Source organism: Python bivittatus, unplaced genomic scaffold, assembly GCF_059951505.1.
Source record: "Python bivittatus isolate LINGU-HERP-01145 unplaced genomic scaffold, Pbiv_v1 ctg000080_np1212, whole genome shotgun sequence".
Classification (NCBI taxonomy): domain Eukaryota; kingdom Metazoa; phylum Chordata; class Lepidosauria; order Squamata; family Pythonidae; genus Python; species Python bivittatus.
Genome location: NW_028277035.1, coordinates 86,130,825 through 86,152,605, shown reverse-complemented (window position 1 = coordinate 86,152,605; position 21,781 = coordinate 86,130,825). Strand labels below are relative to the sequence as shown.

Sequence of the window (21,781 nt, the reverse complement as noted above, 5' to 3'; positions counted from 1 at the left end):
TCACAGTGAGTTTATAGGTTCATGATTATGTTTTAATAGATATAAAACAGTATTTCATGTGACATAAAAATGTTAACTGTGCACCCATCTGATGAAGTCCTGGTCTACGTGCATCAGTAGTCTAAACCTACTCACAATACTGGACTAACTAGTTTCTCTTGCAACAGGTTCAGCTAACAAATTATGGACTGTTTCATTTATGGTTTGTTTCCATTCTGGTTTGGCACATACGACTCTATTAGATATCTACTAGCTCACCTTCCTTTCCAGTACATTTGCTTGTTAAATAAAATGTACCTGAGATGGTCTGCAAGTTTCAAATATGGTTATGTAAGACATAGTGATGGTTATCAATATTAATGATGGCCATAGACCAGGTTCAGAATATGAATTGCTAGAGAACACAGGCCAGACAGTGTTATGGCACCCAGTTTTTGCTTGGGGGTTCCCATGTAGTGTGGCCTCAGTAGGAGTAATATGATGCATTATATAGGCCTTTGATCCTCTTACGTTTTTAAGTTGACACAAATAGGTTAATATTAGAAAGAATCAAACAACATAAAAAATCCTCTTGTTATAAATCTAGAGTATTTTGCTGCTTTGCTGTTGTATCTGAAGTGGTGTACTGTATGCTTTATGTGCTGCCAGCCCAGCAACATTTTCTTTTACTAGCTCAATCTCCCCATTTTCCTCCCCAAATGACTTACTGTGCTACATGTCTTGAGGTGGGTCAGATTGCTGTCTAGGTCCATCTTGCTTCCATTTGTTGTATTTCCTGTATTTCCTTTCAAAGATCATTTAAGGCCTTTTAACCCACCCTAGCCCCCCACCCCAATTTGCATAAAGTGATTGCTCTGTACTGGCTCCTATCCAGTCCCATCCTGAGACTTCATAGATTTCACTTGCAGACTATTCCTCAAAGAAATTCTTGCAGCACCTCTTCTCAGGCATATCTATTAGTTGTAAGTTCTATTAAGAAAAGGAGTACAGTGAAGAAGATCTATAGTTCAGTGGGAAAAGCCCTTCCCTGAGAAACCAAAATGCTGCTGGAAGCTAGTGGAAACAGGATTGAGCTGAATGGACCAATGGCCTGATTTAATAATACCTGAGAGCTTTATTCCACAATTTATTTCTCAAGATTTGTTATTTTCCTCAGTCTTTTTAGGACGTAGTTCCTAAACATACTTTAGGGATCTGGTTAACTGTACAGTACGTCTGTTGCAATAGTGTTCTGTAGAATTTTGTTAATTTTGTTAATTAATCAAGTCTTATAGGGATACTGCTATATATAGATTAAAAACTTTGTCATCCATTTTAGTTGAACTTGTTTAGTTTTTTTTTCTATAACTGAAACATTTTTTAAGGTTTATGTCTGTATTTTGGAGCACTTATAGGATGTCCCTGGAAATCTGTGTAAATTACTTTGCACTTTAGAATGCAGTCACTTGCAGCTAGAGAAAAGTGATTTAACAACCCATTTGAAATTGTAGAGGAAGCCATGTAATTCCTGAATGCCGAGAATGCTTGCAGTTCAGTTTCAAGAAACTGAGTCATGAGAGTAAAAAACCTAGACAAATATTTAAACAGTCTCAGATGTGAACCAGATTGTAATATCAAAATGTAAATATGGCTAATGCACTGCAGTCAGGTGGTTGCATTAGGTAGCCTCAAAGGCAACAGCAATTTTGTTTCTATCTTGCAAGCAGTAACAGAGCTCCGATATTCTCTTGCTGTTTCCATCACCCACTTAATGTCAGCTATATACACTTGTGTTCCCCTGTTCCTTCTGAAGCCTGCTCATTCAGTTGCTACTTCTCTTTCCATATAGGCCTCTATCCTCTTGTGCAGAATTTTCAACAATATCTTGCTGGCATGTTAGAACATTCCTTTAAATTTTCCTTTTTAAGGATGAGGATATAGATAGGCTTTTTCGAGTCTTTGGACCATGCTGCTTTTTCTCATATTTGTTGGCAGAGGGCTGTTATGACCTTTATTATTTCTGTGCCAGCCTCCTTGGAGATTTCACCCATTCCCTGGGGCTTTCCTATTTTGCCAGTGGTTTTATAGCTCATCTGACTTCCTCCTCAAGGCCTAGTGATTCATCCTCAGTTTCTTCTCTCTCAAATAAGACTTCATCTGAGTTGGTCTTTCACAGGTATTCTGCATAGTATTTCCATTTTTTAACATTATGATCCATCATTAACTCCTTTCCATGCTTGTTTCTTATAATATTAATATTAGGCTGGAATGATTTCTCAGATTTTCTTAAACAGATCCTTTGCTCTTCCTGGTCTGTTACTTTTTTCTATTTGTCTACACTCCGAATTCAGATATACTACTTTATCTCTCCTTGCCTGTTGGTGGAAGTGTGCATTAAATTCTCTGGTTTTCCTGAGATCTCCTTTGGCTGTTGCCATTTTTCTTTCCATAGCTATTTCTGTGGCCTTGTTTGATAGCCAGCCTTCTTTGCTTCCTTCTGGCTCTTCTTACGTGCTTCATCACTTACAGTCATTTTAACTTCTTCCCACAATTCTTCATGTTCTCTATACATAGGTCCAGGTTGTTAAATCTGTTTCTAGCCTGAATCTTATATTCTTCTGGAATGGGTTTTTGGTTATTCTCATTGGGATTGGATCTTTTCTAGTTTTTTCCCATCTGATGTGTATTTCTCTCACTGCTCATGGTCTGATCCACAGTCAGCACCCAGAGTGTTTTTCAATTCATCATAGAGCTTTTCTCCTGTTGCTATGTAAGATGGTATGTATTTGATTATTTTGTTGTTCATTTGGAGATGTCCAGGTATAAAGCTGTCTTGTGTGTGGCTGAAATAACGTGTTAAACGACACACAGCCCATTTTCTCTATATAGCAGTCTATCAGCTATTGTCCTGCATCACTGTGGGTTCCTAGTACAGCTTTCCAACCATTTTCATCATGAGAGGCACGTTTCAAGATTGTGGATTTGGAAATATAATGAGTGGGATGAGGACAGGTTATGATGGCATGTTAAAATAGATCCAGAGGATGGAATATATGGGCCTCTGTATATCCTAGTCTCTGATGTAAAAATGTCTTTGTGGGTTTGCAGAAGCAGCAAAGAACTACTGTTGCAGCCCGTGATCATTAGCAGGAATGAGAAAGAGAAAGTCTTAATTGAAGGTTCTATCAACTCTGTACGAGTTAGCATTGCTGTGAAACAGGTAAGTCAAGCATGTTAGGTGAGGTGCTCACTGCAGCTCATTGTGGAGAAAATGCTAATGGATTCCTATTTTCCCTTGGCAGGCTGATGAGATTGAGAAAATTCTATGTCACAAATTTATGCGGTTCATGATGATGAGAGCAGAAAACTTCTTCATTTTACGTAGGAAACCAGTTGAGGTGGGAAATCTGGAGTCATTGCCATCTTATGTGTGTGATTCTGTTGACAGCAATGGTTGTACCAATCTGCAGGTTATGTCACATGTTAAGCTCTCCATCAGACATAACATTTCCATGTGCCTCTTATCTTTAAGGCATATTTTATCAATAACAATAATCCCTTTTCACAAATGAAAATCATTTATGATGATTCAAATAACATAGCTTTCTTAGAACACTGTTGTGTTTGATTTGGTCTGTTTAACCGTGGATGAATTGTGTGAACACAAATATCCTGGGTTTTGTGCTAGCTGTTGGTAATGTCTATTTTTTATATACACTTGGAAGAACGGGATTGAGGCAGGATATAACTAATTAAATAAATAAATATCTGCATAATTGGTGATGTTCCCTTATCAGTACCTAGAATAATCTGTCTATTTTCTTGATTCCTTTCAATTGTTGGATTTATTGATTATGTAGGTAGCATGGACTGATTTCAAATACTGTATTAATATGGCAGAACTTACTTCTTATGCACAAATATTAGATCTTTAGATCCCAACTAGCAAAAAGAGGCTAGATATTTTTGTCCACGCTGAATCAGTAGTCAACAAAATAGAAGAAATGATGGCTGAGTCTTGGCTTCACTGATGTTAATAATTTGCTGTGTTGTTTTTATTTTAGGGCTATGACATCAGCTTCCTGATCACAAATTTCCATACAGAGCAGATGTACAAGCACAAGCTGGTGGACTTTGTCATTCATTTTATGGAAGAAATTGACAAGGAAATCAGTGAAATGAAGCTGTCAGTCAATGCCAGGGCTCGCATTGTGGCAGAGGAGTTCCTTAAGAATGTAAGGGCTTATTCGACAGATTATAGAAATGATGCCCAAATAGTATGTCAGAATTCACCAATCTCCTTTGGCTATTTATTAGGCAGGACTTCAGGCTATTAGATAAAAATAGAGAGAGTGCACCTATCATTACAAATTATTAAGAGGGAAGATGGAGTTATGGTCTACTAAAACCTTTAGAATTAAGAAGGGCTTTTTTCTAATATTGTCTGCGAGCATGGGAGTCTTAGATTCAAATCCTTTATCTCTAAGGCTTATCACATAGGGTGAAAAAGTAGTGTTATATAAATGAGTTAGAACAAGTCCATTGTGGTTCATTGTAGAAAAAGCTCCAGTGGGAATCAAATTGGTCCTTGTAGAATTTTATGCTCCGAGTGGTATGAGTGACAAGGTGCTGTGAACACCAGTGGAAATGCGAAAGCTTAGGGGAGAGGGACGGTAAAATGGGAGGCGTATTTTATTCCATTATAAAATTGTAATCTTGCTCATAAGATAGTTATTTTCAAACTCTGTGAGAACCTGATGGGGTTCTGTGAGAAACTAAAGGTGACGAAGAGATTCACTGAAATGCAGGGCAAGTTTTCTAACATACTGTAATGGGCAGAAGGAATAACCTTGAGGAACAGGAGGAAGAGTCGCTATCAAGGCAACAGTCAGATAAAAGGAACCTGAGTCTGCGGCAGAACTGTAACTTGAGAAAATGTCTCAGACAAGACCCTCTGTAGTTCTCATGAAGATGAAGGGAGGGAGGGGAGAAGCACATTCAGATTTGCAAGGTTCTTGCATGACCCTGTTGGCCTGCATGACTTCGGTTTTCTAGTCTGTTCTACCCTGAAGGGCTGATACATACTGTGGAAAGAGTAGGGCTTTTTCTCCCACGAAGAAACACCATGTCCACCATTTTGTCGATTGTGGTTCAAGGATTTTTTTTTTTTTTAGAACAAACAGGTTCTGCAGTATGAAAAAGTTTGAAAACCCCTGCTCTAGGATACTGTCCTAAAAATTGCAATGATTATGCTGTGTGTACTTATGTGTGTGAGAGGACATTGATGGTATTTTCCTTGGTTAATTTGTATTATATCAGTAGTATTAATATAGTTGTGAATTAATTGATTTCTCTCTTTTTTCCCCCCCCCAGTTCTAGACCAAGGGCTGGAATCCACAGCTTTGCTTTCTCATTCTCTCTGCACCGCTACCTTACTGCGGCTACAGGGAGGCCACAGCTCAGGAGTGAAATGAGAAGCAGCTAGATCTGCGAGGGCTGCCCCAGCTAAATGTACACCGTTCTCGCCAGTGTGCCCAAGGGAGGGGAGGGGAGGGTGCTTTTTAATATTTTTGGAACAAAACTGTGCTTGTATAAGATTGTGTTGACTTGATATTCTTTTTTTTAAAAAAATATACGATCACTTGCTGTAATTTGTCTCCCTGAATGTACTAGTGGGGAAGGTGGGATGAGTTGCTCTAGCAACCCTCTGCAGAAGTTGCTAGGGGAGGTTCCAGTTCAGTGGTGTGTGTATGAAGATTGCCTGCAATAGCTGACAAAAGCTGCCATTTTCTGTAATGTAGGGACCAGGAAAAATGAGAACTGGAACATTTCTGTCATTTAATGAGTCTTGGAGCCTTCTGTGCAGAGGTGATTATTGGAGGACTACCTTGATCTACTTTCCTAGTGATGTATAGGGGTCATGATTGCAGGCAAAGTGGGTGTTGGAAATGGCAAGCCTTTTGTGCCAAGTCACTCCATAAACTGGAGAAGGTGCTCTTCCCTGTCCATCTTTCCCATTCCAGTAGGGATTAGAGCATTCTGAACACAGCACTGCCTCCTGTTCCTACCCTTCGTTTTCCCTTCAATACCTGTGCCAGAAGGAACTGTAGGGGGACTGGGCCAGGCCACGCGTCAGGCGAATGGGACGGAGCTGGAATCTGTAACTCTTGTTTCTTTTTGCTATGGCACTTGCTGTATCTTTCTTACTTTATCCTATTAAAGCCTTTTTGTCTTTGCCTCCTGAAGTAAGGATTCTTGTCTAGCTTTACTGGGGTTTCTTATATATTTCCATCTTGCCGGGTGGGGGCGGGTTGAATTCCTGTTTGCATCACAGTGACTAGATAGGCCGCAAAGAGAGCAATACAAAGTTATGCTGGCATTTTTGTAGCTTATTCTTTTTGCATTGCTCAAAAAAAGCAAATCACTTCCATGGACTTTTCCCACTGTTAATACATTATTAATGTATTACCCAGCCCAAATTCCTATAAAAAACAGTATACTCTGAAAGATGAAATTATCTCTGAGCTCCTACTTTTGAAATAAGAATTATTTTTACAAGGTAGGCTTTGCTGTACCTTTTCCTAATGTTTAGAAACAGGGAGTTTACAGTTCTGTTTTCTCTTCCTACTGGCTTGCAGTGGCACTTGAAGGTATGATTTTAATAGCATGACACCTTTTATCTGAATAAGATCAAGGCACTCCTTGTATTTTAAAGTTTTTAAACAATGAAATAACTGCCTTAAGTCACTAGCGAAGTTCTGAATAGCAGGTAGCTGATCCCTTCTTTACCTCGTTCTTGAAGAAAAAAGATACAAATAAAAATCAACAAACTCTTACTCTGAACTTTTCTCTCCAACACTGTCCCCCACCCAAAGGCCTCTGCTGTCTTGACAGATTATAAAATGATGGGTTTATACTGTTCCCTTTCTTTACATAAAAAGCAGCCTTGATAATTCCTCAGTTCAACTGCTGTCGCGGTTTAGAGACTGAGATATACTATAGTCAGTAAAAAGGTGAGGGTGGTTTTGATCTGATGCCCTGCTGGCAAAATTCATGCACACATACTATGTGTGTGTGTGTGTGTTTTCTTTTCCACCTCCTAAGACAGAAATCTAAATCAGGAAGGGGAAATGTACTCCAAACTCCCACATGCCTTCCTAGCAGGCATGGCTGATTGCGAGGAATTCTAGGGACTGCCAGCAACATTTATACAATCACTGGTTGTCTACTCCCTCTAGATCATTAAATGTCATATTTGCATCTTGTAGCCGCTAGTATTACATATGAACCCTCTTACCTCATGCTTCTTGCAATCTTACTGGTTGCCTGGCTGAATGTAACACCTCACTGCTGCTGAAGTATTCGCAGCTTACTGAGCTGGGTCTTTTTGTCTCAGTAGGTCTCATCCATAACAATGCCCAACTCTAGCAGTACAACCTCTTCTATAAATCCATGGAAAATAGTAACAAAACAGGCATTATTCCTGTCTTTGGAATAAAAGTAGCAGACATCTCCTTCTCACAGTCTTGGATGAGGGATGTGGGAAGCAAAGGCACAGGAGAATGAAATAGAAGTTTGGCCCATGAAATGGTTCTGGTGTCCTCTGATGTCATAGCTGAGACATCCTGAACACTCTGCAAGTTCCATGCAGTTGACTCAACGATACCATTCATCCTCTTACAAGGTAGGCCTCAAGCTTAGGGGGCTTATTTTCTAATGAGCCATAAACATTCTCACAGGGCCCCACCTGAGCGTCATACATGCTCAACCCGAAGTAGGGTTGCCCGTGCTGAATCCAAAGTTCAATATCCTTTTGGCCCCGCCTAGCTTTGCCCACAGTTCAAGACAAACGTGAAATGATTCATCCAAGCTAGCAGGGTGACAGCCTAAGCCACACTAGGGAAATGCCAGCGTGCTCTTTTTTTGTATTTTAATGTATTAAAATACTAACCCCTTGATGCAAGAGAACTATTTACAGCGCCATCCAATCAGCAAAGAAACTAGGTTAGTGTGAAAAGTTCCATAAAGTCTGCTTTTCAATAACCTGTACACACACACACAACACACGGGGTGGTGGGGGTGAACCTCTTGGGCTAAGGTCTTCTGTAATGGAGTGCATTACACTGTAATGAGAAGGCTCTTTTCCTAGCTGGCCCTCGGCTAGGGTGGGCGATGCTTCCATCATAGATTGTTAGGGTCTCTGCCTCTGTTTAAGAGCAGATGCAACTACGCGATGTGGTTTTCATAGCTGCTCAACCGGAGGTTCCCTGAGCACACGAAGCCAAGCCCACCCAGCCACCGTTTCCCTTCGTTCTCTGCTCCCACACCCTGGGACGCGTCCCGCGGGTTTCGCTTCCTCCACGCGCTTCTCCCCCACGGCGCACCCGGCTGTCCTCGAGCGTCCTCGCATCGCCGGCTCTCCAGGCCTGCGGTGACCCGGAGCGGGCCTGCTCCCCAACTTTCCTTTCCACGCACTCAGCCCCAATACAGCACTGCATGAAAGAGCAGGAGGCGGGAAGTGTCTGCGTGCGAGAATGTGGGACCCATAAAAGGGGCTTCCCCGCGCTTCCTAAGCGGTGTCAAAAGAGGGGCATTTTTTCGGGGTCTGTTTCAGAGCTCCCTAGTCACGAAATGTGCTTTCTCCTCCGCCCGCTTCGTTCACCGCGATGCCTTTCTGGTGCACCGGAATGCATGACCCGTTCTGCCCAAATGCAGTTAAAAAAATGAAATAAAGCAAAATGGGGAAAGGGTAAAGCAAGCCTCCCCGCCCGGCGGCATCTACCCCGGCGCTCCAGTTTCCATAGAAACTCCAAACAGCCGCCTGGGAGTCGTCTGTGGAGAAGGAGCTGCCCGGGCCCGCGTCGGCGGGAAAGGGAGATTCAGCCTCGGAGTCCCGTCCCGGTTCGTATTGCGGATGTCCAGCCTTGGGAGGAGGGCGTGGGAGGGGAACCGGGCGCGCGGCGCTGGCTAAGGCCCCGGGGTGGAGTGTCGTGGCAATTTTGCAAAGGCAGAAGGTCCCAGCCTGCGCTAGAAGCCTATCTCCTCCTTCCCCTCCCTGTCCCCTTTGGGGGCTGCCTGGCGAGAGAAGTGGCCTTTGGACATGCTCAGAGACGCTCTTTTCCTCTGTCATAAATGCAAATGTTTGGGGCTTGAATCCTGGTTCAAAGCCCTGCCTTTATGTGCAAGTGGAATGGGGCTTCAGCAGGAATGTGGTGCCTCATTTTTATGGGTATAGTTTAGGTAGTGGGCGGTGGGTAAAATTCCCAGCTATAGTTTTGGAGGGGAGAAAGTGGTTGGATAGGGGGCGGGGGGGTATTGGCATGAGGAAGTGCAGGACACAGGTAGGTGTGCCCGTTGGGGCAATTAAAGAGTGCTTCATTTCTAAAAGAAGGTTGTTGGTGTGAGGTTCAAATTGATTTGGAAACTCTCCTCGACTCTCCTGCAGTCACTGTGGCAACTGGGATTACTCTGCAGCAAAGGAAAAATCCTGAAAAAATGCCGTATTAGTCTGTTAAAAAAATAACCCTATCGCAGATATGATTAGCTCAGTTGTAGCACTGGCGCAAAGCTTCTGACCGTCTGCCAATGGCTGTTGGTGTGATTGTTTATTTCTTATATGAGTCTATTCTTTTTACGCGTTCAAGGTGGTGTAGATGAGAATGGCACCTCAGTTTTGCTCACAATAACCCTGTAAGGCCATGAGAGGCGGTGATTGCCTCAAAGCCACCCATTGGGGTTCTGTGGTCAGTTGGAAGCCTGAATCTGGATTTACCTGGTCCCAGTCTAACACTCTAACCACTGCACCACAATGGCAGCCAAACAGACCCCTCCATATTCTCTGCAGGGATAATCTAAATACCTTTGGATCTAGAAGTTTCTTGCTTGTGACAAGGCTTTTTCAAAAATATTCTTTTGTGGAACACTGGTTCACCACCTTGTAATAGGAAGTGGAGCCATTTGGTGTAATGGTGAAGGCATCAGGCTAGAAACTGGGAGACTGTGAGTTCTAGTCTTGCCTTAGGCACCATGCCAGCTGGGTGACCTTGGGCCAGTCCCTCTCTCAGCCCTAGGAAGAAGGAGGAGGCAAGGGCAAACCACTTCCGAAAAACCTTGCCAAAAACCACAGGGACTAGTCCAGGCAGTCACCAGGAGTCAAAAGCTGACTCAAAGGCGCACACATGCACAGGAAGCGGGTAGCTGCCTCAATTGCAATGCACATTTGCTCTGACCTAAATGATATATAGGGTAGTGATGTGGGGAAATTAGACAGCACATTGTAATGGTGAGCTGTTGCTTGTCCTTTCCAGGTGGCTGTGCAGTGCGCCATGACTGACGTACCTGGTAATTGTGAGTTGCTGTACAGACGGTGGATCTGGCACCTAGAATATGCAGGTGAATTGAGAAAATAGTGTATGCAAAATATTACAATTATAGCATTGCGGTGTCATGAGTTGAAGGCATCATTTAGGCCATCACGTTTTACCCTGTATTCTGTGCCGGATTCTAAATTAAAGCATCTATGACAGATGGTGGTACTTCTGCTTGAAAACATCTAGCGAAGAAGAGTTCACTACCTCTTTCATTAATTAGTTCTACTATCAAGCTGCTCTTACAGTTACAAATGTTTTCCTAACACTCAACCAGAATTCACTTTCCTATCAGTTAAATCCATTATTTGAGTTCCATTGCTATTACTTAATGCTCTTTTAAAGAACTGCAGTTTGATTCCATACCTTCTTATTGATTGAATGGGCATTAGTAGATAGCAACAGTAATATTGCTTTCATTCAGTCTTCTATTTATTTTAATCATATCCTGTCTGCAGTATCGGCATATTCATTTAAATTTCTGTGTGGGCTTGGATACTTTTAGCATATTAGTGGAACTCCTCCACTTTTTCCATTGTTTTTGTTCCTTTTGAACATCGTACACTTCAGTTGCTATGTGCCAAACACGAGAGTCATCCCAACAGGTCACAGTTATATCTGTGAGTCATATGTGTCTTTTTGTACCAGGAATTCAATCTCATCTTATTTATTTGCCGTAATCTAGGCATTAGTGTATTAAAAAATGGCCATGAACTTTATGTTCCAATATTCTTTCTGATTTTTCATTGAGTGGTTAATGTTTCGTAACAGCAACATTCTTATTCCCTTCTACAGTGCATTAGACTTTATCTTTGATGTTTCTTTCTGGTTTTTTACCTTCAACCCTCACAAGATTCAGTTTAAAGCCCTCTTGAAATAGGTTCTGTACATATTTGGCCAGACATATTTTTACCAGACCACATGTGGGTTCAACCCATTGTGCATCAGCAATCCATCATCCAGATAACTTAGATCGTGGTCCCAGAAACTAAATCTCCCTGGTTGTAAGGAATGAAGTTGGTGAGACAAGCATGAGAAATTCCCAGGCTAGAAAGAACTGTTATCAGATGCCTTCTGTAGACATCTAGAGGACACCCAAGTATCCATTGGAAAGACAGGATTTCTAATGCTTTAAGCCCTGGAGCATAGGCTTATATAGGCTTTGATTTTTGTGTACTGCAGCAAGCAGATCTTCTGTGTATATATGACCTCATTTTTGTCTGCTAATGAAGAGATACATCTAGCCAAGTCATTATCTGAGAGGCTTTCAGCCAATTCCTGAAAAGGGGGTTAAGTGGAGAACTGAGATTTATAGCCAAGCCTGGTGTGATGCTTGCCATCTGTTGACAACATTTCCAAAGCCAGGTGTTTACCTATATTCTTCTTCTTTTCCTTGTTAGTCCTATTCTATAATCTGGAAGGAGACTGAGAGTACCATTTTTGTGTCTGCAAACTGCATGGTGATGCAATTATAATGGCTCATGGCAGTTTTGGAATTTGTTCTGTCATATCTGTCACTTTCTCCCAACTAGGAAGTGACAGTAAATCACAGCCCATGGTCAGACCAATCTTCTAGACTGCCATTCAGCAGAAGACTCATAGTTTGGTTAGATAATATCTAATGCAAACAAGAATGAAGCCAAGCAAAACAACTTGATTGCCTGCTGGCAGACTAAAGGTGCAAATAGTTTGTATATACCCGTAGTAGTTCAGTGCCATAATGTCCAACTACATTTGTCTGGCTAGACAAGAAACTGCAAGAATAAAGTTCCAAGGACACAAAAGCTCTGATAAGTAAATTTATTGCAGAAAAACAAATGAAGCCATTATGAAAGAATTCTAGCAACTGCTGTGTATTAAATGCAAGTCCTATTGATAGTGAAATCAAGGTTCAGGGTTATTGGGGTTTTTTTTTACTTCTTTTTCCTGCCTGCATAGTTAATGGGTGAAAAGCCCCTCTTTTTTGGGTGGGATATATGGTTTCCATCTGTTTCTTGTTTTGGTAATGGACTAGCCTGATATCATGCTGTTTGCCTGTGACCATGTAGTTTCATACATAGTTTTTCTTCTGCAAAGGGACAGACTCTTTGTGTGGTGTTTTGAAACCTTGAAGTTGAGTGAGAACAGCTGGCTTTCGGTTTACTACTAACAACACTCTAATCCATGCTTCTTGCAGACAGCAAACATCATGAACTCATGGGTTCAGTCAGCACATATTTGTTTTTCGTAATAGTGATTTAATAGGTACAATGATTCTTCTCTTTATCTCTTTGTATGGCACAGCTGCATCTCCTCTACTCTTCAAGGACCACCTGTTTTTTCTTGTTCAGCAGTTTCTCTTTTTTCCATTTGAAGGCTTCAAACTTATTCCTTCTGCAAAGGCATAAAAGCTGCTCTAATTTCAGAGGTGCAGAAGATCTTTTGCATCTTGTTTATGTTTGTCATTGTTATCCCCGTTACTCTTTTTCTTTTGCTAGATTTTCTTCTTTATGAAGTCTGTTTCCTCTGACAATTCCTATTATAGTGCCTCTTGTAGTCTAATACATTTTCATCCCCTCTTGTGACTAGATATTGCTGTTCACTGCTCCAGTCTTTATTTTTTCTTCCAGCACTGCTACAAGCTTGCTGTTGCAGCCAGGTTTCCAGTTAGCCAGGAACACAAATATACCTCAAATGTTGGAATTTATAATTGTAGCCTTACCTGTTACCTTAACTTTTGTTTTTTCAGTTATCACTAGCAGAAAGCCTTTTTAATTTTACTTGTTTGCTATCCAGGTGAGCTGAATACCCACAAAGAGAAAATGGTTAGGGACTCCATGTTAAATTTGCCCACCAGATTCAATTTCCAAACTCTTTCCCTGTATTCTCAGTGATTGATGGCAGCTGCCTTCCCAATGTTAACAGGTTGGAAGGAAGAAGAAATATATGCCAGTGGGATAAGGACTTAATAAGGGGACTGCCCTTGAGGGTTCTTCTCTGTACCCGAACAATGGGAATTGTACTTTATATGGCAATGTGAAACAGAACTTAGTGGAGCTTGGAAGCTAGTTGTCTTATATACCTTGTATAGTCTTTTGGAGCAGCCTCTGCTGGCTCAGAAGGAAGTTGTCGCTCAGTCATCCACAATGGACAATTAGAGGTTTTCAGTGCACCCCCTCTTGCAATCAGCAGCTGTTCAGGAAATTAGCTCTTCAGACAGAGTCCTTCAGTATTTTTACCTCTTTGCTTATCTGTATTCTTCCTTGTTCTTCCTCTTTTTGAACTCTACAACCAAACGTTTCTTAGCTTCCCCTGTTTCCTTGGGGAGTTGCTATGAATTCCATTCCTGTCTTCAGACTTCCGGTCTACATGAGTGATAGTTCTGAATTGACAGTACTTGGTATTGGGCCTTCAGGACAGATTAGTGATTATGCTGATTTACCATTCACCCCATTGCCCAACAGACTCCCTACCTGAGCTGACAGGTATGAACTCAGATTTGGTGTTGAAGACCCCAGGCTGGTCATTGTAGGAGTATTCAGTATGCATGCTATTTCTGTCTGATGCAGCTCAGGAGTTCATGGAACTGAGGCAGTGAATGTTTAAATCAATATCTAAGCACAGTGAGACACTGGATGAGTGCCAATATATACTGAAGTTAAATAAAACAAGTACTGTTGGGGAAAGCCCATTTACCCACTGGATAGCAGTCCACTGGAAGAGCAGGTACACTGTTGGAAGTGCTCCTGAATACATTGCTATCATTGGGCCCATAGGTAGCTTGGTGGTTAGAAGTTCCTTCTATCTGTTTAGTCTGTTACCCTAGCTATGACCCTTTTGGGGCATGGAAGAATTAGCATCAAGTAAACATGCTCTGCTAACTTCTTGTCTGGATTATTGCAATATATTGTATATGAAACAATTTTGAAGGCAGTTTGGAAATTTCAGTTCACCCAAAGTAGAACTCTAAGATTACTAATAGGAAATGGCAGATACAACATCAGTTCTAATGGCTGCCAGTTGATTTTCAGGTCCAATTCAAGGTTTTAATTCTTAAACGATGTGAGTCCAGCCTGCCTCAATGAACGTCTTCTCTCTTATGTACCTGTCTGGGTTCTGCAGTCATTTTTGATGTTTTTTTCTGAGTTTTCTTGCAAACCAAAGTGAGGTTGGTGGCTGTAAGGAGAGGCCCCACTTATGGAATATTCCCTCAAGGGACCCACAATTGGGGTCCCCATTATAACATTTTTCAAAACCAGACAGAGATATTCTGCTCCTCATGGACATTTCTGTCATTTTGTACCCTGTTTGATGTTAAATGTCTATTCTATACTGGAATAGTGAATTTTATTTTATTTCATTTATATCTTTTCTGTGCTATTTGTTCATTGTATTTGACTGCTTTCAATGTTACATATTTTGAGATTAAAAAAAACTTTTTAGACATTTTTAATGTTTTAAATAGTTTTCCAGTCGCCCCGGGGAACTTTGCTTATTGGGTGGATTGGATAAAATATAAATATATAAATTTGGTTTCTTGCAGGCAGGCCTGAAGTGTAAAGGAGAAGGATATAATGACACAGAAGGGAGCAAAAGGTTTGGAAGAGGAGGTAAGACGGCAGCTCCTCCAAACTAAACATTATTCATTTATGTATTTATTTATTAGATTTCTGTCTTGCTTTTTCTCATGCAGCTTGAAGCAGCCTACTTGTGAATATCCTTTCATTTTTTCCCACAATAACCCTGTGGAATTGGTTGAGCTCAAATTCCATGAGCCTGTATCTAACACTAAGAAAAAAATGTGATTATGGCCATTGTTTTGTATTTTTGCATAGATCTCCCTGCATGGAGTTTTAAGTGAATGGGATAAGATCATGAGCCAGGGTTCAGCTTTAAAGCTTCCTTCCATGTACAAGCAATATTGCATTTATAGGGTAGCCCAACTCAAACAATGTGACTCTAGGTAGCATACAGCAAAAAGCAAACAATAAACCCAAAAATCCCCCAAACCACATGACATTAAAAAACTTACCCCATATATAAAATACAAAGTGGTATCCAAACACAATAATTAAGCAATCAAAAGAGGACTCCGCTCCACTGGACCTGAACACCCGAGGAATGCTCTCAATGGCTTTTCTGAAAGCAAGCAGAGTTGGGGGCCTGTTGTAATTGGCGGGGTGGGGATTTTTCCAGAGCACAAGGGCAGCCACCGAAAAGTCCCAGGTCCCGTGAGATGGCAAGGTTTAAAAGAGGGAACCTGGAGCATGCCCTCCCTATGGGAGCATGTAGGGTTGGCAGATGTTCTCAGGGGAGGTGGTCCTGCAAGAAACCAGCGCTGTATGTAACTCCCCTGCCATGTGTAACAACTTCAGTGGCACGGGTACTTCTTTAGAAGACTGCTCAACCTTGGGGTAATTAGAAAGAATGGCTGAAAAACCCCAGTGCAGAACTTCACATCCTAAAATTACTTTACAAATGATTAGTAAAACTTAAGGACCCTTTTGGTTTGACCCATTAAGATTATTTATATGGAGAAGATTTGCAAAGGCTTAATACATCTCTGCTTAAGGGGACAGACGTATGTTTCCATAATTGCGAAGGTCCAAAGAAGAGGCATTCAAAGAAGAGGCATTTTTTCAATCTGCATTGAAAAAAATGATACCTTTTGGTAAAACAGAAGATACAATAGAATCTCAATTTAACAGACCATTTGGAGGGGAGGGTGTCTTTTAAACTCAAACGCCCCTTCACATGTTTGTAATTGACATAATTTATGTCATAAGAGTTATAATTGATGTTTTTACATCATCAGTCATCATCATTATAAAGTGGCATAAATTGAGGTGAATAACATAAAAACATTTGTTATGCCATTATGCAAATAGTGTAAATTGTGTAAATTATCTGGACAGACTTTAAAAATAATGCACTGGTTCATAATTTCTGGGTGACATCTGAATGCAAATTTGGTCTGTTACATCCAACAGATTTTCACTATATCTGTTGCAATTCCTGGGCCAGAGCTCTAAACTATTAGATTAGAGAGCATGACTGTAGCATCAATGGCATCATGTTTTCTTCTGAGACTTGGCACAATCTAGTGGAGGAAGCCCAAAACATTTGACAGGGGTCAAATAGGGCCTGACCTGAAGAATATCAGGCTTCTTTCTGACTGGGACCCTTGATAGAATATTACCTTTAAAATACCCTTTTATCTAAAATCAGAATATGCCACACATAGACATTTCTTGTAATTTTAGGTGCATCAGCACTAGAGAAAATGACCACCTTGGTTGCGTAGGAGCCTTAATAAAGTCCAATGAAGTAATCTATTTGGAAGAGCAGATATTGGATTCTGTTACAGAAGTAGAAATTAAGGGTTACTTCTTTTATTGTTACATATTATTTTGCTCACACAGATGGAGGGATCACTGTTTGGCTCAATGGGCTCTTTTATATTCCCGCTCTCAGCTAGGTGCCCATTAGAATGAGGGCATTGTCTATGGGATACCATCAAGATGGGGTGAGAGCCTGTGGGGGATTTTTTTTTATTTTAGGACCCAAAAAGCCAGGGACTTGTTTGTTTTACAACAGTAACAAAGATCCTTTGGGATATCTACGTTTTGGTTCTACATTTTAACTACAACAGGAGGTGGACGTGCTCAGGCCATTCCTTTTTGTATGTTGCAGTAGAAACATTCTTTGTTCCATTTAAACATTTGCCTTTACAAAAAAAATCTTTATCTAAATGAGTTCAGGTAATAGATTGAAGCCGGATGGAGACGAGCCCTCCAGTGTCGAATGTATGCGCCTGCTTCCCAATGGTCACCAGTCATCTACTGCGTCACATACTAACAGAAACAGGCCAGAAGGTAAGTGGCCGGGATACTGCCAGATCCTATGTATTGTGAACAATGCAAACTACAAGTAGATACTCCATTAAATAATAATGCCTGTGTTATGAAGAAGCCAAAGATATTAGCAGCTGGTGCCCTCCTCACTTCTTAGAAAAACCTCTAAGGTTTCATGACGTTCTTCATTTACATCAACCAACACATTCTTGTTAAGAACATCAGAAGAATTCTGCTGAATTAAATCCATGAGCTGCCTATCCCCGCGTTCTGTTTTTCCATCAGATGGTGACTGAAAACATGAGCTTCTGCCTGTTTTTCACAGCAGCTGGTTGTCAGAGGCATGTTGCTTTTGATCTTGGGGGTAATATATAACGACTTGGGGTCTGGTAGCTTCTTTTTAGGCTCTCAAAGTTTGTTAAAAATATTAGCTTTCATGAGCTATAGTTCATTTCATCAAATGTATAGAATAGGCTAAACTGATCAGGATGAGGTGGAAGACAAGATGATTACACAGATACTGATTACATGTGAGACAGATTACAAGTACAGGTTGTCCTTGGTTAACAACCATTCGTTCAGTGACCATTCAAAGTTATGACTGCACTGAATGAGGAGACTTACAACGGGTCCTTGTAGCTGTGGCCATCGTAGCATCCCTGTGGTCACATGATCGCGATTCAGGTGCTTGGCAACCAACTTACAATTACAATGGTTGCAGCATCCCACAGTCACATGATTGCCATTTGTGACCTTCCCTGCTGGCTTCCGACAAGCAAAGTCAATGGGGAAGCTGGCAGGAGGTTGCAAATGGCGATCACATGACTTTGTGCCTAACAACTGTGTGGGATTCGCTTAACAACTTCAACTGGAACGGCTGGAACTGCTGTCGTAAGTCAGTGTGGTTACGTGACATCATGTTTTACGACCGTGTCGCTTAGCGATGGAGTTCCCGGTCCCAATTACTGTTGTTAACTCAGGATTACCTGTATGTTATCAATTAACAACTCTAATGTGTTAAAGATCCATTATGTTTGTTGAGACCCTTCTGAAATAGCCTGAAACCTTTTGATATATCTGAGTTCAGCAATCTCTTGTTCAATTGTGCTAGTAATGCTTCTTTTTTCCAAAATGGATACTTTAAGATCTATGATACAGTGTCCTGTAAGGCTGAAATGCTCTTAGATTACATTGTCCTTGTTTTGATCCTGAGGTTTTTGGCCTTTGGGACAAAGTTTGCCTGTTTGCCCTATGTAAAATCTGGAGAGACATTGCTGGCCGATGATGGCCTATATCAAGTTAGAGGAAGAGCACGTGAAGGCACCTCTAATCCTGTGTGTGAAGTTTGGGGGCCTGTGCTGGTGCTGTTGGTGTAAATGGGAGGGCAAAATAGATATCTGGGTGTGTTGCAGAGTCTGGTTTGCATGTTAACATCATGCAATTGTCCTATTGTTTCTTGTTGCTTGTGAGAATCTGTTTCAGGTTGGGTGGTTGGTTGTATGCAAGGATGAGACAGCTACCTAGTACCAAAGAGCGGTGCCATTGGGCATTGTCATCTGATGAAGTGAGCTATAGCTCATGAAAGCTTATGCCTTTTAGTTATACTTGTTAGTCTGAAAAAGTGCTAAGAGACTTCTGATTTGTGGCTATCATAGACTAACATGGTTCTCCTCCTACAATATAACCAATTAGCAATCTTTGATAGTCTGATCCTCCATGAATTGTTCTAATTCCTTTACTGGCTTATTTTTTTTTATTTCTTACTTGTTTTACTTGTACGCTGCCTATTCCCAAAGGCTCTAAATGAATAATATCAACGTATTAAAAAAAAAGCCTACCCCCTACAAAGAGTTGCTTTGTGTGAGATGGGCAGCTATATCAATGTGATAGATAAATACATAAATATAAACAAAAACTCCAAGAAAAATAAGAATCAACATTTGTTGCTGTGTGCCTAGAACCTTACCTTCAGGTTGCAGGACACCTTCCTCTTGTGAGATGGAATCAATAGGTCCCTTAGCTGACCAGGTCCAGAGTCCTGTAGGGCTTTACAGGTGATGACCAGAACTTTAACACTGGTAATGCTGCAGAGGGCCCTATTCACTTCCTTGGGAGCGACAGGCTCAAAATGATCCAGATCGCTTCACACAGACAAGAGAAATTGTGTTTCTTTTCTTCCTTCCTAGGATATGTACCCTCATTGATAGATGGGCGCACTCAACGCAGCATCCATGTCAACTTTTCTTTCAATCCAGATCGCCTCAAGCAAGCCAGACAATATGTGGAGAGAGCCATCAAGGTAATGCTGTTGGCTGAATCTGCCTCCCTATCTCAGCTTTTGTCCAGGTTTTCTTCCTTTCCTTTGTTCTGGAATGTTGCCACTAAGATCCAGTCAGTCCTCCCTCCTGCAGTGCAGAGTAGCTAATCTTCTAATTCTCCTACTGACTCATAGCAAAGGAAGATCTTTATGGTACACGGTCCTTACCCCATCATCCGAAGACGACTGCTTGTCAGAGGTTGGGTGGAGAGGAAGTTCCCAAAGATGCCTAAAGTTGTTACTAAGCGGGAACGTTTCCCTGATGGAGAAGCTGATGAAGATGGTGATGACAGTGATACGCCTGAAGATGGTAAGTCCCTTGGGAGCCTCAACCATTGCTCCCTTTTCTTTTTTTAACCACTGTATAAGCTTATTATTCTCTCTGCAGTCTTAAATATACAACTGCTTTTTTGATAGAAGGAAGATACAATTCATAATTGGTATTCTTCCAAAGGAGCCTTGGGCAAAGCCAGAATTGCCAACAAGGTCCACTAGCACACTGTTCGCAGTAATATTACTGCTGCAGGTAACCCATATTATTCTGGAAACACATTCCCCAAATAATAGAAAAGAAGCACAATCATTTTTTTTAATATGGACATTATCTCAGTTTTCTCCAAATTTAGAGCCCTCCAGATATTTTGGTTTTTGTTTTGTATTAGTCCCAGTCATCATGACCAGTGGTAATAGATAATGCAACTTATCATCTAATGCAGTGTTGTCCAAACTTGGCCACTTTAAGGTAAGTGGACTTCAACTCCCAGAATTCCCCAGCCAGCCATGCTGGCTGGGGAATTCTGGGAGTTGAAGTCCACTCATCTTAAAGTGGCCAAGTTTGGACAACACTGATCTAATGCATTTGAAGGGCTCCAGGTCAGGGAAGGTCTGTTTTATTCAGGTCTGTTTTATTCAGTCAGTATTGATTTGGGCTGCGCAGCCCTTCAGATTCAATTCCACATACTGTAGGTACTTCAGAACATGGGAAAGCATAAGAGTGCCGCTGTCTGCACTTCTTTAAAGCAGCCACATATTTTCCTAGGATTGTGCAGTGGAAGCCAATAATTTTGGGGAAAGATGAAGCTGCTTTAAGCATTTGTAGGCAGGTGCTACATGCTTTGAAACAACTTTTTTGAATGAATCTGAAGCATGGTGCTAATCCTGGGCCTTTGCTTATAGTGGTATGAAAGGTATTTGTATACAGACTGAAACTGTTCTACAGAGCAGCCCCATCACTCAGTATGTTTTGTATTTAAACTACATTGTTCATAAGCGTTGGTACCAGACCCACTGACAGCAGCTGGCATGTGCTACCGAGAGCCACCATTGCTGATGTTGAATGGCCAGATTTTGAAGGAAATCCTTCTAGTTGTATAATGGTACTTTCTGGTCCTCTTTGCATCTCCCCGTATTCTCAAATTGATCCCAGAGGATTTTGTAACCCTCTGAAAGAGGATCTGTGGAAATACGTGAGGCTGTACAACGGGAAAGGAATGACTCCGTTCTGCTGACAGAAGTCTTAGTTCACACCTATAACCTTTTATAAAATCTTGGAGATTTTGAAATATTTTATTTCAGATATTTCTGTACCCCTTCTTATTCACTGATTTCAATGGTTGTTGAACAAAAAAAATTAAAACAAGTAAAACGCCACTCCTAGTCTGATAGTTTATAATGAAATGTCTGCAAGCAAAAAACCAAGCTCAGAGAGCACCAAGAACTCCACAGTTACAAATATAAGAAGAAAATGAATAAATCGGTTTTCGTGTCTAAGATACATCAAAGGTTATGCAGGTCAAAGATCCCTTGGAAGGGCATTCTGTAGACATGTGCTAATGCTGAAAAGCCTCTCTCACTGTAGTTGCAAATTCCACCTTGGATAGAGATGTTGGCTGATGATCACAGTCTAAGTGGAAGTGTTGAGATACAGTGATCTCAAGCCAAGCATTTCATTATGTCCATTGTATTACAGCTGTTTTTTTCTAATTCTTATTCATTTTTTTCATACTACAGATGAGGAAGAGGAAGATGAGCAGGATGATACTGATAGCACCTATAGCCTCATGGTTAGTTTGGGGTGCCAGAGTGATCTGCCCTTTATGTGCTTCATTTTATTATTAAGTTTTTGCTCCATTTTCCTCCAAAAAATAGGAGCAAGGTATCTGGTTCTCCCTTTCTCTTCAAATGTATTTTTCACAGAAGCCCTGACAGGTAAGTTGCCCTAGAGCAGTGTTCCTCAACCTTGGGAACTTTAAGATGTGTGGACTTCAACTCCCAGAATTCCCCAG

The 21,781-nt window shown here is 41.1% G+C and overlaps 1 protein-coding gene across 1 annotated transcript in view; it reads left to right on the top strand.

Annotated features, from left to right (window-relative positions):
- The window catches only part of TTLL3 (tubulin tyrosine ligase like 3), a 40,291-nt gene that overhangs the window by 2,284 nt on the left and 16,226 nt on the right, over positions 1–21,781 (top strand). The window contains exons 3-10 of the mRNA XM_025164876.2: positions 3,088–3,199; positions 3,282–3,377; positions 4,044–4,214; positions 14,869–14,935; positions 17,087–17,200; positions 19,366–19,478; positions 19,632–19,806; positions 21,507–21,559. Coding sequence (XP_025020644.1) covers positions 3,088–3,199; positions 3,282–3,377; positions 4,044–4,214; positions 14,869–14,935; positions 17,087–17,200; positions 19,366–19,478; positions 19,632–19,806; positions 21,507–21,559 — 901 coding nt within the window. The remainder of the gene's footprint in view (positions 1–3,087; positions 3,200–3,281; positions 3,378–4,043; positions 4,215–14,868; positions 14,936–17,086; positions 17,201–19,365; positions 19,479–19,631; positions 19,807–21,506; positions 21,560–21,781) is intronic.